Below are 15,769 nucleotides of genomic sequence, written 5' to 3'. Positions count from 1 at the left end.
CCCGACCAACTTTTAATTTACGTCAGCCTCGGCCGTCCGCGTTCTATGGAAAGTACGTCCCGCCACGTTCTTATATAATACGTTACTTGTCTGTTGTCTACTGCTGCTGTTCGTTCTACTCCTCTCTCTCTCTCTCCCTCCCTCTCTCTCTCTTTCTCTCTCTCTCCGCCCACAGATCAAATAGCGCAATTAAGCCTCCGCGTCTCCCGAGTCGTTATCATTCTCGTTTCGCGTCCACGATTGTCCCCTCGACGTCGACGATCAAGAAAAGGACGCGACCGTCGTGCACCAGATGTTGGTCCAATCCGCGGGAATAATCCGCGCACGAATGTGCGACGTATGTATATGCGCGCGCGCGCAAGCGAGCGAACGCATTTTGCGATGAATTGCGCACATATGTATATACATATATACATACATACACACGCGAGAGGTAAGTTGGGACGAGCCTCCATCGCACTCACCTTCTGGACCTATCTCACACTCGTCACCGTTCCCCGTCGCCTCTGCCGTCGATGTGGCCAATGCAGGCCCGCCAGAGAGGGGCACACGCTTCGAAAATTATTTCTTCCCGATCCCCGTTGGCGGTCGAGGGGCACACGCTCGCCAGGCACACACCCGGGGGTCCGGCGCGTTCCCGTTCACTCCTTCCCCTTCGTCAGGCTGGGCCGCGAGGCGCCGCGCCCGGACGCGGCCCGTACGCGTTATTGCACGGCACACACTCGCTCATAACAGCACGGCGACGACGCCATTTGCGCACGGAGTCCACATTCGCCCACAATCGCCCGCGATACGATACACGACTGGCCAGGCAAGCTGGCAGGTCAGGCTGACGGCGCCGACCGACCACGCGCGCCACTACGCACAGCTGACGGAGGAATGCAGCCGCAAGCGCCGGCCAATGGTGACGCGCGCAGCTCCCCCCACCACTCGCTCGACGCGGCGAGGCGGCTTGCCGCTGACGCGGCTTTTTTAAAATTGTCCACAGCGCGGAACAAAGGCTCTGTGACATGTATTGGGCAAAGTTAGAAAAAATCATGTTTTAAACATGTTTTAAATATTTAAAACATGTTTGACCAATGTTTTTAACATGTTTTAAACATATTTTTTTTTTATAACTGTTTTTTATATTGTTTAAAATATGTATGAAGCATAAAGACAGAGTTTTATATTTTAAAAAACACAATGTTTTGTTTTTTAAAAAAAAACAAAAGCAAAAAATAAGTTTTGATTGGAATTCATTCCAAATAATTCCATAATATTAATAGTTAATAATATTTAAGATTACATTAAAATAATATTTTTTTCCAACCAAGGGGATGTATGATATATTATACGATAGTCACAAACGATAGTTACAAAATTATTTATTTAGAGATACGTCATTATCTCAAGAAATTTTTGCAATCTTTATAATTCAATCTTCAAGTAATAGATAATTAGTTGTAAGCAATTCGTACAGCGAACGGTACATAAACGAAAGTAGCTCAAACGCGATCCGCGTGCCACAGTATTCACATTTAAATTTATCATTGTCTAATTTTGTGCAAACTGCATTATTCGAATGGATAACCATACTATTATAATGGCTAGTGAAATCGTCATTGCAGCATTCACATTCAAATTTATCACTGTCTAATTTTGTGCAAAACTGCATCATCCATTCGGATAAGAGATTCGCGCAGAATTAGACAGTGATCAATTTAAATGTGAATGTTGTAATGATGATTTCACCTGTCATTATAATGATATGAGAAACCATTTATTAAAAAAACATGTTTTTTGATGAAGAAAAAAAAGAAGATACATTATCAAAAAGTTTTCAAAAGGAAATATATTATCGAGATGATTTCTATTATGTTGTGACAATTATTAGCACATGATGACATTTTCCAATACAAAATTGCAAAACAATAAAAGCTTGATGCAAAAAATAAAATTTTAATGTAAGAAATTCATGTTTTAAGTATGATGGTATTTCTGATATATGTTTTTTCAACACATTTATTCAAGAAATATCACATAACGGAAATACGTTCTTACACAAAACATGAATTTCTTGTATCAAAATTTATCATTTAGCTAGAAAATATTATGTTGGAAAATGTCATGCTAATTGTCACAACGTAATAGTTAGACTTCTGACCTGTGTCACCTCTCTCATATGCTTGTGATGCACACACTATTATAATTTAATTGCCACAAGCATATGACTTTTAATGTTAGTTCCGAACGGCGGATTTTCGAGAGATGTTTCTGTAGACAAAGATACTCTCAGGAGGTTGCCGGTCTTTTCCGAGAGGAGACACGAGCGTAAATATTTTAGTTCCGAATCCGGAACCTCTGGCATGATAAACCAGTGCGTTGTCTGCCATGCCACGCTCGCACTCATAAATTGTATAATAATATGTATAATTCTATATAATTATATATAATTTTACATGTAAGTTTATATATAATTATATTCAATTATATATAAAATATGTCATTTATTTGTGACATTTATTTATGACATTTATATACAATTATATAAAATTATATATATTTTTATATAATTTTATATAATTTATGTAATAAAACATTTATATAATTTATGTATATAAAACATTTTTTCCTGGATATTCATTTATATAACTAAGATACACCGGAATATATTAGTGAGTGCTTATAAAGAAATAATTAATTTCTCACATTAGTAAATTATTTTTTACCAATTAGTTAAAAGAGCTAAAGAATTGATTATAATCTAATTGATTGTATGAATCGACGAATTTTATACGTGAATAATTTCAAGAAAACAATACTTTATGTAGCAATATTTTATAAAAAAACTAATCGGAAATGTTAAGTAAAAATTTTTTTTGAAAAAGGTTACTTTGTTAATTAACAAATGTTTTAATCTAGCAATGCAGTCTATCTATTTTTACATCTCAAAAAATATATCGAGTTGATATTTTAAAATCCTTGTCATTACATTTTGGCAACATAATAAAAGAGCTATAACAATTAATATTTCTATAACAGACACAAATGGTTAACAAATGCATTTTTTGATAGTACAAACATGTGTAATTATTGTATCTATCTGTGTTACATAGAGAATTTATTCTCAGAATTCCATGTCCCAGCCAGAAAATTCGTCCGGTGGAATATCGCGGTCAGGTGGATATCTTTCAAAGTTTCGTGTATCGAGTTGATGTCGTACCTAGAAATTCCCAAATAAAATAGATGGTTTTAATACAAATTTTAAATAAAATTTTTGCATAAAAAATAAAAAAATTGAAAATGTGTTTTATTTACAAATTCTATTAATAAAAAGTGTAAAGTTTGCAAAAGTACCGTTGGTACAATGGGAGCCGGTAGAGCCAATCTTTGAAGCGCTTGCCAGTTAAATCCGGAAAACCATCTATTAAAAGAACAAAGATATAAATTATTATAAAGGAAAAAATAAAACATAGGCTACTTAAAATTTATGTATAACTAAATTATATGTAATTATGTATAACTAAATTATGTATAACTATATTATATTTGTATAACGAAGAAATTAAAAATTACACAAAGAAAACAAAATGAAAATGTTACCATCTTTTTTCTATTTTACTATATGTTATATTGAAGAAAGCATCTTATTTTATAAAATAAAAAATATCTTCTACAAAATGCTTTTTCACAAAAATATTTAGACATGAAATGTTTTTAAAGATATAAATATTTTTTTCTTCTTTGTAAAATCTTTCTGACGACTTACTTGTGATCGCGAATATCTTGTATTCCGTTTCGCTGGTAACCCAATCGTTCGGAAGCGTTCAAACGGAGTAATTTCTTGATGAGATTATTGGCGTTTTTGTTGACGATGTTTGGTATACTAACCATTTCGATTCCCTTGAGAATATTGTTATAAGTCGTCATATGATCGGATCCTCGGAAAGGCGGCTTACCAACGAGAAGCTCATGAGTTAGAATACCGAGAGCCCAATAATCCACCGCTCTAACAAAATGAAGAATTAAATGCGATGGAAAAAACATATAAAAAAATATACAAGGACAATAATATGGAAAAACATAGAAACAATCTAACAATTATAATGAACGTTAGAAAAATCTTAAATATCTTACCTGTCATGGCCTTTATTCAAAATAATTTCCGGTGCGACATACTCTGGCGTACCGGCAAATGTCCACGTTTTGGCCGGACCAATTTTCTTACTAAAACCAAAGTCCACCTATGGAAGAGAGATAATTTTTTTTCTTGTAGAATTTCTCATTCTCACGATCGGGCTCGCTGCAGTAGGCAGGTGTGTAAATTATATACAGCACAATAAAAAAGCATTAACAAAGAAAGCGCCAAATTAAGCGCTAAATTTTTAAAAGGATCAATTCTCCATTTACCAATTTGCATATGCTCGCTTCTGTTAGATTTAATTTTTTCCAAAACTTGTACTGTACATCACCAACCGTTGGAATGAATAATTGTTTATTTCCTGATGCTACTAAAATCTTTCAGTACATACAGAATTCATTACATTCAGTACATACTGTACAAAATCATTTTAGCATCAGGATATCGTTTTCCTAGAACAGAAACGTGAAAATTTTCTCTATTAATTTCAATAGTAAACAAAATTTTTATCTTTCAGATTTCTGTTCTAGTTACATGATTAAATTTCATCCTCTATAAAAAGATATTTAAAAAATTTTTTTAAAGATTATGTTATTCATAAGATTGATAAATAGAAATTACATTAAGAGGGACAGCAAAATCTTCTTTGCGCCTTATATTTTAGCAGGAGGTCCGATTATAATAATCTCTATGTATATTTCAAAGAAACTTTAATAATCGCATAATTGAAAGTTAAGTTATTATAATTAAAAATCAAATGTCTCACCAACTTTAAATAGCCACGTGTGTCGAGCATAAGATTTTCTGGTTTGAGATCTCGATAAACAATGTTTAGTGAATGAAGATGATCGAGGGCTTCTACTACACAGCCCACCATAAACTGTGTAGTGGCGTCATCGAAAAGACGTCTCCTTTGAAGAGTTGTCCAAACATCTCCACCGAGACATACTTCCATAAGAAAATAAACGTATTTGCTATCTTTGTACGTTTGATAAAGCCTTAAAAAATGCAAAATTATATTAATTTTGGTCTAATTAATATTGTTTAAAAATTCTTTTGTTATACTTGATTTAAATTTATTAGTATCAATTATTTTTTTATTTACATATTTTTATTAATCTCGATTACAAATTTTATGATGTTAGTTGTTTTTACAGTTTATCAACAATTGAGAAACAGAAACAAATTAAAATATATTTATTTTATATTGATTTGAAATATTTTATTTCAGCAATGGTAATTTCATAATATTACAAGTTAATCGTGATGTACATTGTAATATAAAATTTCAGTGAAAGATAACTTACTTGCATATAAAAGGAGAATCGCATGCTTGCATAATATGTTTCTCATTCAGCACATGCTCTTGCTGTTGTTGCTCGACCATGACCTTCTTCTTGAGTTTCTTCAGAGCGAAGCTCTTATTCGGATTGGATCTAAGTGTCACCAATTCAACACGACCGAATCCACCAACTCCTAACGTTCCCCTTGTTTCAAGGTCGATCAAGGTTAAATTTGCATACTCGTTAGTCCACTTCTTTGGGGTCAACGAACGCTTTTGCTTTTCGTATTCAGCTAACCAGTTCTTGTTACGAATCTCATCCAGACTGCCCAGATAGTTTAGAAATGACCTGGCAATTTCTTCAAATTATGTAATATTTTTTAACGTTTTGTATTTAAAAAAAAATTCTTAAAATCGTCGTCCATGATTAATTATGATCTCTTTGTAAAATAAAATAATAATTTTGTATAATAGTTAACAATCTTAAGGGATAATTTCTTAATTTTTAAAATTTAAATTTTTAAAATGAATTTATCTTAAAATATCAAGATAAAAAAATGTTACAATTTTAAGTAAATGACTGATATCTCAGATTAAATAATTTACGGTTATAGAAATTGAGATAGCTTTTGCAACTTATATTTTTTTAATTTGTTTAATTTGATGACATACAACCAATTTGACTTCAGAGATTTATTAATTATAAAATATCGCGTGTATTAATTGAACTCACGTTCTGTCCAGAGTCAAGCATTCGACACCAGGTGCAAGCGCGATCGCGTTGGCACGTCGTTCACCCTCGTCATCATAGAGAGCCAATTCGCCGAAATACTCTCCTTTGCCGAGGACTACTAGTTCCTCTTCACCCCCATATTCGGTATCTTTGGTGATTCGTACGTTGCCACCACTGATTATATAGAATTTTTCACCCTTCTCGCCCTGTCGCAGTATTTTCGCTCCAGCCGGAAAAAATTCCTGCAAGCATTATTATAACGTTCTTTTAAGCCATATTATAAACTAAGCGGCGAGCAGAATGGTATCTTTTAAAATATCTTCTTACTTACTACTCTTATAAGATCGGATATCTTCGCAAGCACATGATCCTTGGGTTCCGGAAGTTTTTGAAGAACGGAAACGCGTTGAAGGAAACGGATGTTGCCCTCCAGTTGTTCCTGAGCTGTTCTCATCATTATAGTTAAAAATACTGATCTGTCGAGAACCCATACTTTTCCAGCTTTCTTTACTAAAACACAAAATTAGACACATGTATTAATTTAAAAGCATTAGCACTTTTTAGTTCTCAAGAAAATTTCTAATTTTTTAAATTTCTATGATATATAATATGTTTAATAATATTGTAAATTACAGATTTGAATATACAAGGTGTTTGGAAAATAATGATAAATCTTTCGCATAGAGGCAGAATGGACTAAACTAAAAGTTTTCTATCATTTTACAATTTTCGTAATAGTTAACAAGATATTAATTGCTAAAAATTATCGAAAATTGGTCTCCAATAATTTTTTATTCAAATACTATCAACTTTACAGAAAAACTGCAAGAGATAAAAATTATTTATTTTCTTCTCATAAAGCTCTAAGAATTAAAAAAAATTTTTTTAGAATTTTTTAATACTATATTTTCTTATGTTGGTAAAAATGAGAACATACAGTACTAGAAGTTGATAAAAAATTTTGAAAAAAATTGTAGAGTTCTATGAGAAGAAAATAATTTTCGTCTCTTGTAGTTTTTCTGTAAAATTGATAGTATTTGAGTAAAAAATTATTAAAGACCAATTTTCAGCAATTTTTAGCAATTAATGTCTTGTTAACTATTGCAAAAATTGCAATATGGTATAGGACTTTTTTTTTCAGTTTAATCCATTCTGCTCCTATGCAAAAGATTTATCATTATTTTCCAAACATCTTCTAAATATAGCTTATCTTAAAAAATTTCTTTTTTTATAATATTTATATAAACTTAAATATATTTATATTTAATTTTGAGAAATATTTCCTAAAATGTATAAAAAATTTTTAGAAATGTGTCGATTTTTTAATTCATTTTTTATACTTACCGCTAATAGATCGAAGTCTTTTTGTATTATATAATAAAGCAATTTCTCCAAACGCAACTCCTGGTCCGAAACTTCTTTGGAATTTGTTCCCCTCGTAAATGTCAAAATCTCCTTCCGCCGACACGTACAAATGCGAACCTGTAAATAAACAATACGCTTAAAAAATTTACATGTATAACTGCGTACATTAATATTTAGTAATTGTTCTGTAGATGTGTACTAATATATTTCTAGAATTTATATAATAATATATAAAGTTTTCGTAAAAAGAGGCTATACCTATATCGCCCTCTCGGATAACTTGAGTATTAGCGAGAATTTGTTTTGGATACATAGCAGAAACGAGTGACTCCACCTGATTTTCTTCAAGATTACCCAGAAATTCGTTCTCCAAAATAGCTCTTTTAATTTGCCTGGCACTCCTATAAGTAAATAAAAAAAAGAACGATAATATATATTCTATACTTTTTCGAAAGGAATGAAATAAAATAAAACCAATATCGAATTAGAAAACAATTACATAATAAACAATTAAAAACTTATAATCTTCGAATATCATTATTTTCATTAATTATTATTAATTATTATTAATATATATAAATTTCAACGCTAGCTATCATAAATTATATTATAAATTATTATTAATTTATTAATATTTATCATTATTATTTTCTGGTTACCTGGCATCTTTCTCGTATACGGGTGTCGGTGCCGAGGGTGGCGTTGGCGTTCTTCCGATGACGCCACCTCTTGGATTATTTACATGTTGTTCGCCATTGTTCACAGCAGCCGCATCTTCTAATCCAGATTCTTCTTGATGTGAAGGAAAGTGATTGACATAATTGGCCTCAGACGGCGGTGACGACACTATGACTTTCGTGAGTGATGTGGATGATTCGGATGATGATGGAACAGTGCCATTTACAGTTATCGGAGGCAAGGTACCAGGTAACGGACGTATCTAATAGAGATTGAAGTAATATTTTAATAAAAAAAATTTTTAATTAGAAAGATGATTTTTATAAAATTATACCTCTTTTAATGATAAGTGATTTATTTATAAATTACGTTAATAAGACGTACGACGCCTATAGTGAAATTGGAGTCCTCGTAGCCCGGCAGAGGGGTGAGATTGATGCTACCCCTCTGCCCGCGGAATGTTAGGATGTTGGCCCTCGGGAAGCATGAGAACCTCATGTTATCTTCGTCCAAAGCATGTCCAAAGCAAATTCTTTTAACACCTGAAAGAAATGTGTCCCTTTAATATTTACTTTAAGCATAGCATCATTAGTAATTGTATTATTTGATAGAAAGAAAAAAATATAAATTTACATTGTAAACATAAGAAAAACATGTAGATATATATATTGGAAATTCGTAATATAACATAATAATTCTTATGCACTTTTTATGTGCACAAGTTTTTACAAAATATTATATAATGTGTAGCAAAATTGTGCAATATTTTAATATTTTCTTTGTTTATTAATATAATTGCATCCCTGATGACATGTTAATTAATTCACAACGTAATTTTTATTCACAATTATTTCATCTGTAATATTTAACATTAGAAGAATTCTCTCTCTTTCTCTTCTTCGTTAGTTCGCCGAAACTCAAAGTCTCACAAAGATCTAATTATTTTCGCGCAGGGTAATCAATTTAAGTAAATGAACAAATTAATGAAGAGATAATTAATTTGATCTCTGACATTTAAGATGACGTATAATTTTATTCCGTTTGATACATCCAACATATCTGGCTAATAATTATTTTCCATCTGCGTTGAACGTTTAATTAAGCTGATAGTCATAATTGAGCGGAACATAATGCTAGGACAATTATTTCGGTCACTCACTCATATCACGTTCCTTTCTTCATAGTGGCTCTCAACAGGTAATTATTCTTCAATATCACTTCACGCGGAGGTCACTCATGACCGCATTCGATTTCTTCGTCGAGCACTTCGACTCGTTCGGATCGCGTTACGCTCATCATATAACTACTCCACTTTTTGTGACACACAGCTCTTTTTTTTTATACGACTCGGTCTCGCTGCGAAAGTCGATTGTCACCACAGCAGTCACATGCTTATGCTAATGGTGTTTGGTGCACGTGATATATTGTGCCTTGACGTCATAATGCATTAGCACATGCTCATGATGAATATTCTCGACACTTTACCAAGTCCGATCATCCTTTCCTTTTCGTTAAGATTTTTAGTTATGGCAACTTTTCTGGAAAGAAGCGCTATATAATATGCTGAAGTTTTCAAAATTGTAAATGTCATAATAAATGAATAAATAAATGAGCTTGCGATCATTAATTTGCAATTTGTATTTGTGTTGCATTAATATTTCTTATTACTTTGTAGTAACTCTTATAAATTAATTTCTTATATATAAAATGCAGTACAAAACAAATTTTATTAGATTTAGCATGAAGATTTTACTCCTTCTGTTCAAAGGAGTTCTAAAATAATTTCAATAATAATTTCGTTTCTTTCTTTTTTTGTATATCTCAATTAAAATAAATGTACCTAGAAAACTTGATTTTATAGATATTATTGATAAAAGTTTCTTCAAGATACTGTTGAAATTTCAATTCTTTAAAATATTCAATAAAGTTACACAGCTTGTTTTATATATATATATATATATATAAAATTGCTGTCAACTGCTTCAAGTTGCAATATAGGAACATCTTCAATTCTTTATTAAAATTTGAGAGACTCGCAATTATTATTCTCTTCAGCACCGCTCTTTCGCAAAAAATCCGCCAAGGCTTGCGTATATCTTATTGTGAAACCACTCGATAAATTCACGTTGTTGTTAATCTTGTTACGATGCGATACGATGAGTTATTCGGTTTTATTAGAATTTTTTGCAAGATGCACACAAAAGTGCAAGCAAATTTATTCACTTCTAATTTTTCCCTGGGTATTGTTTCACGAGGAGACGTCACTTCGTTTATCACCGATATGCAAACAGCGCAGGAATTTTGAGGTGATATCTTTTAGTCGTATCCATTATTCAAGACGCTTTAAAAGCTTTAGTTATGTCAATTATTATTATTTCATGACTTTGGTGTCAAAATGACTTTTCTTTTATCAACACTTGAAAGAATTCTTTTCGGAATCTTTGAAATTCTAGTATTTAATAATGAATATATTATGGTAACCAAATAAAAAAGAGAATTTATAAAACATAAATTACTTAAACATAAAAAAGTTTTAAAAAAAGATAAAGAAACAAATCAAAATTTAGAAAAAATTAGATATTAATCTTTATAAATTGCAAGGGTAATACAATTTTTCTATTGAGTTCATCAATTGTTGAACATTTCATATAATTATTATATTTTCATAAAATTTCAAGACAATTCTCTGTTGCATATTGTCAAAATATTATAATTATTTAATAAATCACAAAAACGTATTTGCATAGATACAATCTTCGCATAATTGTCTAATGATACGTGACCTCCTTACACTCATGCAAGGTCGACTCGTATCGGATTGTACGCACTATATTGAGACCATAATAACGTTATTTGATTGAATGCATAAGCAAACGATTATCCAAACCCTAAATATATATTCTCTGATTGTTGAAGCATGCACGATAAGTTCTGTGTGCAATCAATTAATTAATAGATCATTTTCTACAATAAGATTTTTGAAAATTCATTAAATACATTATCTCTTCCATAATAATCGGTTGTAATAAAAAAGAAATATTTCAAAATTATCTGTATGATAAGACAAATTGTGTCAAAACGATTCATAAGCAATTGCATCGCTGTGAAGTAATTGAATTCAAGCCTACGAGATCTTATCGCGCGCACTAAGCTACAAATATTATATAACTATAATTAACGAAGCGATAATATCATTGTTCATTATTCGAATAAGCAAATCACACGTTTTGTCATCGCGTTCCGAAATAAAAAATAAAAAAATACCTCGCACTTCCGGTATTTTAAAATAAATTAATTGAACTACTTTTACATAACAAGAAAAAGAGTCGGAAAAGTACATCGGGTTTCGTAATTGAAAAAAGTTTTTTGAAAAAGAAATACTATTCAACCCATATTACACATCAGCAAGACTTGCTTAAAATACTATATTCGTAATATTTTATATTCATATAAAATATTTTATATTCGTGTCTTGTAATATATAAAATCGTTATTTATTGTGATGAATAAAATATACAAAGAGAAAGATGAGGAAAACCAGAGCGAAAACTGCGGTCGATCGACAATTACACGCAATTCCATTTTCTTAGTATTACATTTCTTGTCTGTAAAAAAACATGCCTCGGTAACAGCTCGGAATTAAGGTCTCAAAAGAATAAGTACGGTTTATGTCTCGTTATGCGGCGATGCGCTCGACATGATTTGCCAGCGCATCGTGCGACATTTTTTTCGCTTCGCTTTTCAGTGCAGTTGTTTATGTAAAATTGCGAGGTCACGAATCCCGGAAATGATGGAAACGTAACGATATTGTAATCTGTTGCACAATGAGCTCGGTGTCGATTTCCCTGACGGAAAACACCGGCAATATTTAAACGCACGTCATGATGTGGTTGCGAAAAACCAATGACAAGGATAAATAAAACATAATAAGATTCTTGTCTCATTAAGTCTTAAAATATTCAGACTTATGTATTTTTAAACCGAATGTATCGTTTGTGGGCAACAATGATTCAAATTTTAATAATTGAGGAAACTTTATAGTTTATCTTGAAACTCAAGTGTCTTTCCTTCAACATACAATTTTTTAATTCGGTTTATTGTAAAAAATATAATTTAGATTTGATTAGTTTAGATTTTTTTTTACAACAATTTTTGTTTTTATTATTTATTAAGATTATTTTTATTAACAATAACACAGCATTAAAAATAGATTTACATAATGATTTATTTGCAAATTACTAAATCATAAACTTAGCTAATTAATAATTAAGAATAAAATTAAGTAGTAATTATAATTCAGAGTCTAAGAAGTCAAAGCATATTTTTAAAATTTAAATGTCCTTTTCATACATTTTACATTCTTTTCTTCTGATAATTATGTAAAGATTCTTTTCTGTGTGCTAATTATGAGTTTTCAGTTTTAGAACTTTGTTATTTCACGTGATGATATTTTTATGTTTTGCAAACATTTTATAACGTAACACAAAGATAACACGTGTTATATGTGTTAAGGTAGCGAGCAATTGAGCATTACCCATGTTTTATCGATATATTTGCGAAGAAGTCTGCGTACACATTTCAAGCCGCGGACAATTAAGGTAATATTGTCTGATAACATCGTTATATATATAGATGCCTCTTTTATACAGGCGCGTTTAATCAACAGTATCGACAATCACATTGCCGAGGTTAATTAACTTCATTTATGCCTATACGTATGGCAATAATTAATTTTCTCAATGCGACACACGCGTGTTATATGCGTATGACGTTTGCTTTGTAACCAATAACTATTTTTTTATGGCTTCATTTGCTAATTATCACTCATTAGTCTTTTTTGCAAGTTATTTGTACTCAGGATAGACAAAGGTACGAACGCGCAATAATTAAAAGTATTACGATAATTAATAATAAAAAAATAATGATAATTTTGAGAAAAATAAATTTTCCTATTGCACGTAATGTTTAGATACTTAAAAGCTATGTAATAATTGATCGCAAATAAATCTATATAAATTAATAAAGGGAGTATTGAGCTTTGAGTTCTTAATATGTAAACACAATGTAATTTTTTTCTTTTAATTATTATTATGCGTTACTCAATAAAAATCTAGTTATATATTTTTTCGTAATAAAATTTGAGAATAATATATTAAAAATGATATAAAATAAATATAATATAAAATAATATAAAATATATTAAATCTGTTTTATATTTTTTCGCAACAGAGTCAAATTAAATCGTGCAAGTTGTATACAAATCGAATTAACAATCCAATATTTATACTCTCATTGCGATATTGATTAAAGAAAACCTTTTCACTTGGTTGCCATCTTCAGTTTATCGACATCGGAATGCAAGTCGATCTTGATGATTTATCTAGAATGATATCAGAAAATGCAAGTCGATCTTGATGATTTATCTAGAATGATGAAGATATCAGAAACTAATCAACGTTTCCGTAAATCGATTAGATAATTGATCGCGCGAGAAAGATATGCGATGAGAAACAAATCTATCATAGTATTGTCTTGAGCGAATTCGATGACGTGCAATACAATTAGCGGTGCTTTTTTGCGAAACTCACCCTTCAGGTTGACGTGAAAAATCTTTCAAGCTGGACTGAGAATCCTGCGTCGGAAGGCCCACTAAGGAACAATGATGATTAAGAAAGATTATGTGCTTTTCGCTCGCGCGATCTTGAAGGAAAAAGACATAAATCTTTTTTTTTCAAGTACGACCGCACGGAGGTGTACCGCATGAATTCGCACGTTCGACTGATGCTCAGGTACAACAAAGACGAAGAAATCTTATCTAGCCGATAACAGAGCGGCGACGAGCAGTGTCAACAAGCAGGTATATGTGGCGCGCGAGCATCTTATCTAATGAGTCTATTCTTTTTCTTTTAATAAGCCTGCCTTCGTGTTCTTTGTCAAACGTTCGTATAGACATTATAACTATCAGGAAAAATGTACTCTTTTTTTTTCTGGGTAGCAGTACTAATTTAATTTTTGTTTACTTTGCTCCTTATCAATATGGACTATGAATAACGGTTAAAAATTTTGCTTATAATCTTTTTATTTCTTTTTTATTTTTTATTTTTTCGGAAATAAGTAAGATCATAATTCTAATTAAAATTACTTTATTGGAATCAGCATGTAATATTAAGTTTTAATGCCATATAATTAAATTTAAGATAAAAGTTTCTATAAAAAACACTGATAATTAATTTCAATTTAAAAATACAAATTTATTGTAAATTTTTTTGGTCTTAAATAATATTTTTTATTAGATAAAACAATATTTCGTTTAAATTGGAAATAATATTGATCTATTCGATTAGTTTGAATGTTGCTGCAATTCGAAGATTAAAATGCTAATTTTATTTGATTTACAATTTATATCGTCATTATACACTTTTCTAAGGTTAAAGTAAAATATTTGAACATAAGATAAATGTTCGAATATAATAATATCTGTTTGTGTGTGTGTTGCTTCAGCAACGATTTACACTCTCACATTAATCAATAAAAATTGTACACGTGCAAATTGTACAAGTTTTCTCAATATAAAAGTGTAACTGAACATCAAAATATATATAGGTCGTTATCTAAGACAACTTTATCGTAAAATTTTGAAGTTTCACTTTCTTTATATGATAATATGAGCAATTAAAAGAAATATTAAACATTAATGTAATTATTAAGTATTGTAACATAAATATTATTATATTTGAAGATATGCTGTTATTAATGTTTTCAGGAGCAATTAAGAAATCTTCGAGAAACATTTTTTCGTTTTGAAAGAAACACTTTAAACAATTAAATCTATTGTCAACTACACTTAGCAATTGCAACAAAAAAACTCTTTCAGTTTAGCAATGATTATCTGTGAAACTAAAAAAATCTTCTTTTGATCTCATTTGCTTTTATGTTTCTTTCATTCTTATCTGCGTAATGATAATCTCTTATCACGAGTTTTTATCATTATTTATATGCTTTATTTAGCACCATGACCGGTGCGCTCCCATTTTTATTCTTTAATATATTTTTCTTGCGATAACTAAAATATGTCCACTTATGAATTTAATTTTTTAGTTGTAAACTATTTATTTAAATGGTTAAATGATATTTTCGTTATCATCTATCAAAATGATTTGTCAAAATGAGTGATCACCCTTTTTTTTGTCATTCATCTTTTTTTATTGACAATTAGATAGCAACATTAAGCAAACAAAGGGAATAGTCCTAGAACTTAATATCCGTTGTTTGAAGACAATTCAGCTTATTTTATCTGAGATTCTCTACAATAGTTAATCACTCAATAAATAAATCATCTCATATTAATGTTATATTATTTCTTTAATAATTTTAGAGAGAGAAGGAGAGAGAAGTATAGAAACTCACATATCAAAATATAAAAATCTATTAATATTCTGCCTAATGGTAAAAAGATATGCTAATAACACATATTTAATTTAATTTGCTAGAAATACTCACCTCTCAAATTTTACGATTCCGTTCCTCGCTAGTTATCTCTATGATCTTGTATTGTTGCACAATAAAGTGTTAAATATTTCACTTTAGA

General features: G+C 30.6%; 1 protein-coding gene across 1 annotated transcript; it reads right to left on the bottom strand.

The window, feature by feature from the left end:
• Positions 1–3,046: 3,046 nt before the first annotated feature.
• LOC105618290 (cGMP-dependent protein kinase, isozyme 1) lies at positions 3,047–8,679 on the bottom strand. Its single transcript, XM_012199831.1, has 12 exons — positions 8,566–8,679; positions 8,163–8,443; positions 7,762–7,904; positions 7,483–7,620; positions 6,470–6,648; positions 6,139–6,380; positions 5,431–5,754; positions 4,890–5,121; positions 4,120–4,226; positions 3,752–3,991; positions 3,340–3,406; positions 3,047–3,205 (listed from the first exon to the last, which is right to left on the bottom strand). The coding sequence occupies exons 1-12, from the start codon at positions 8,677–8,679 to the stop codon at positions 3,110–3,112; spliced, it is 2,163 nt and encodes a 720-aa protein (XP_012055221.1). The 3' UTR covers positions 3,047–3,109.
• Positions 8,680–15,769: the final 7,090 nt, after the last annotated feature.

The sequence above is a fragment of the Atta cephalotes genome (genome assembly GCF_000143395.1).
Source record: "Atta cephalotes unplaced genomic scaffold scaffold00016, whole genome shotgun sequence".
NCBI classification, from domain to species: Eukaryota; Metazoa; Arthropoda; class Insecta; order Hymenoptera; family Formicidae; genus Atta; species Atta cephalotes.
Note: the sequence above shows the minus strand (reverse complement) of the source record. Positions and strands in the feature narration are given on the sequence as shown.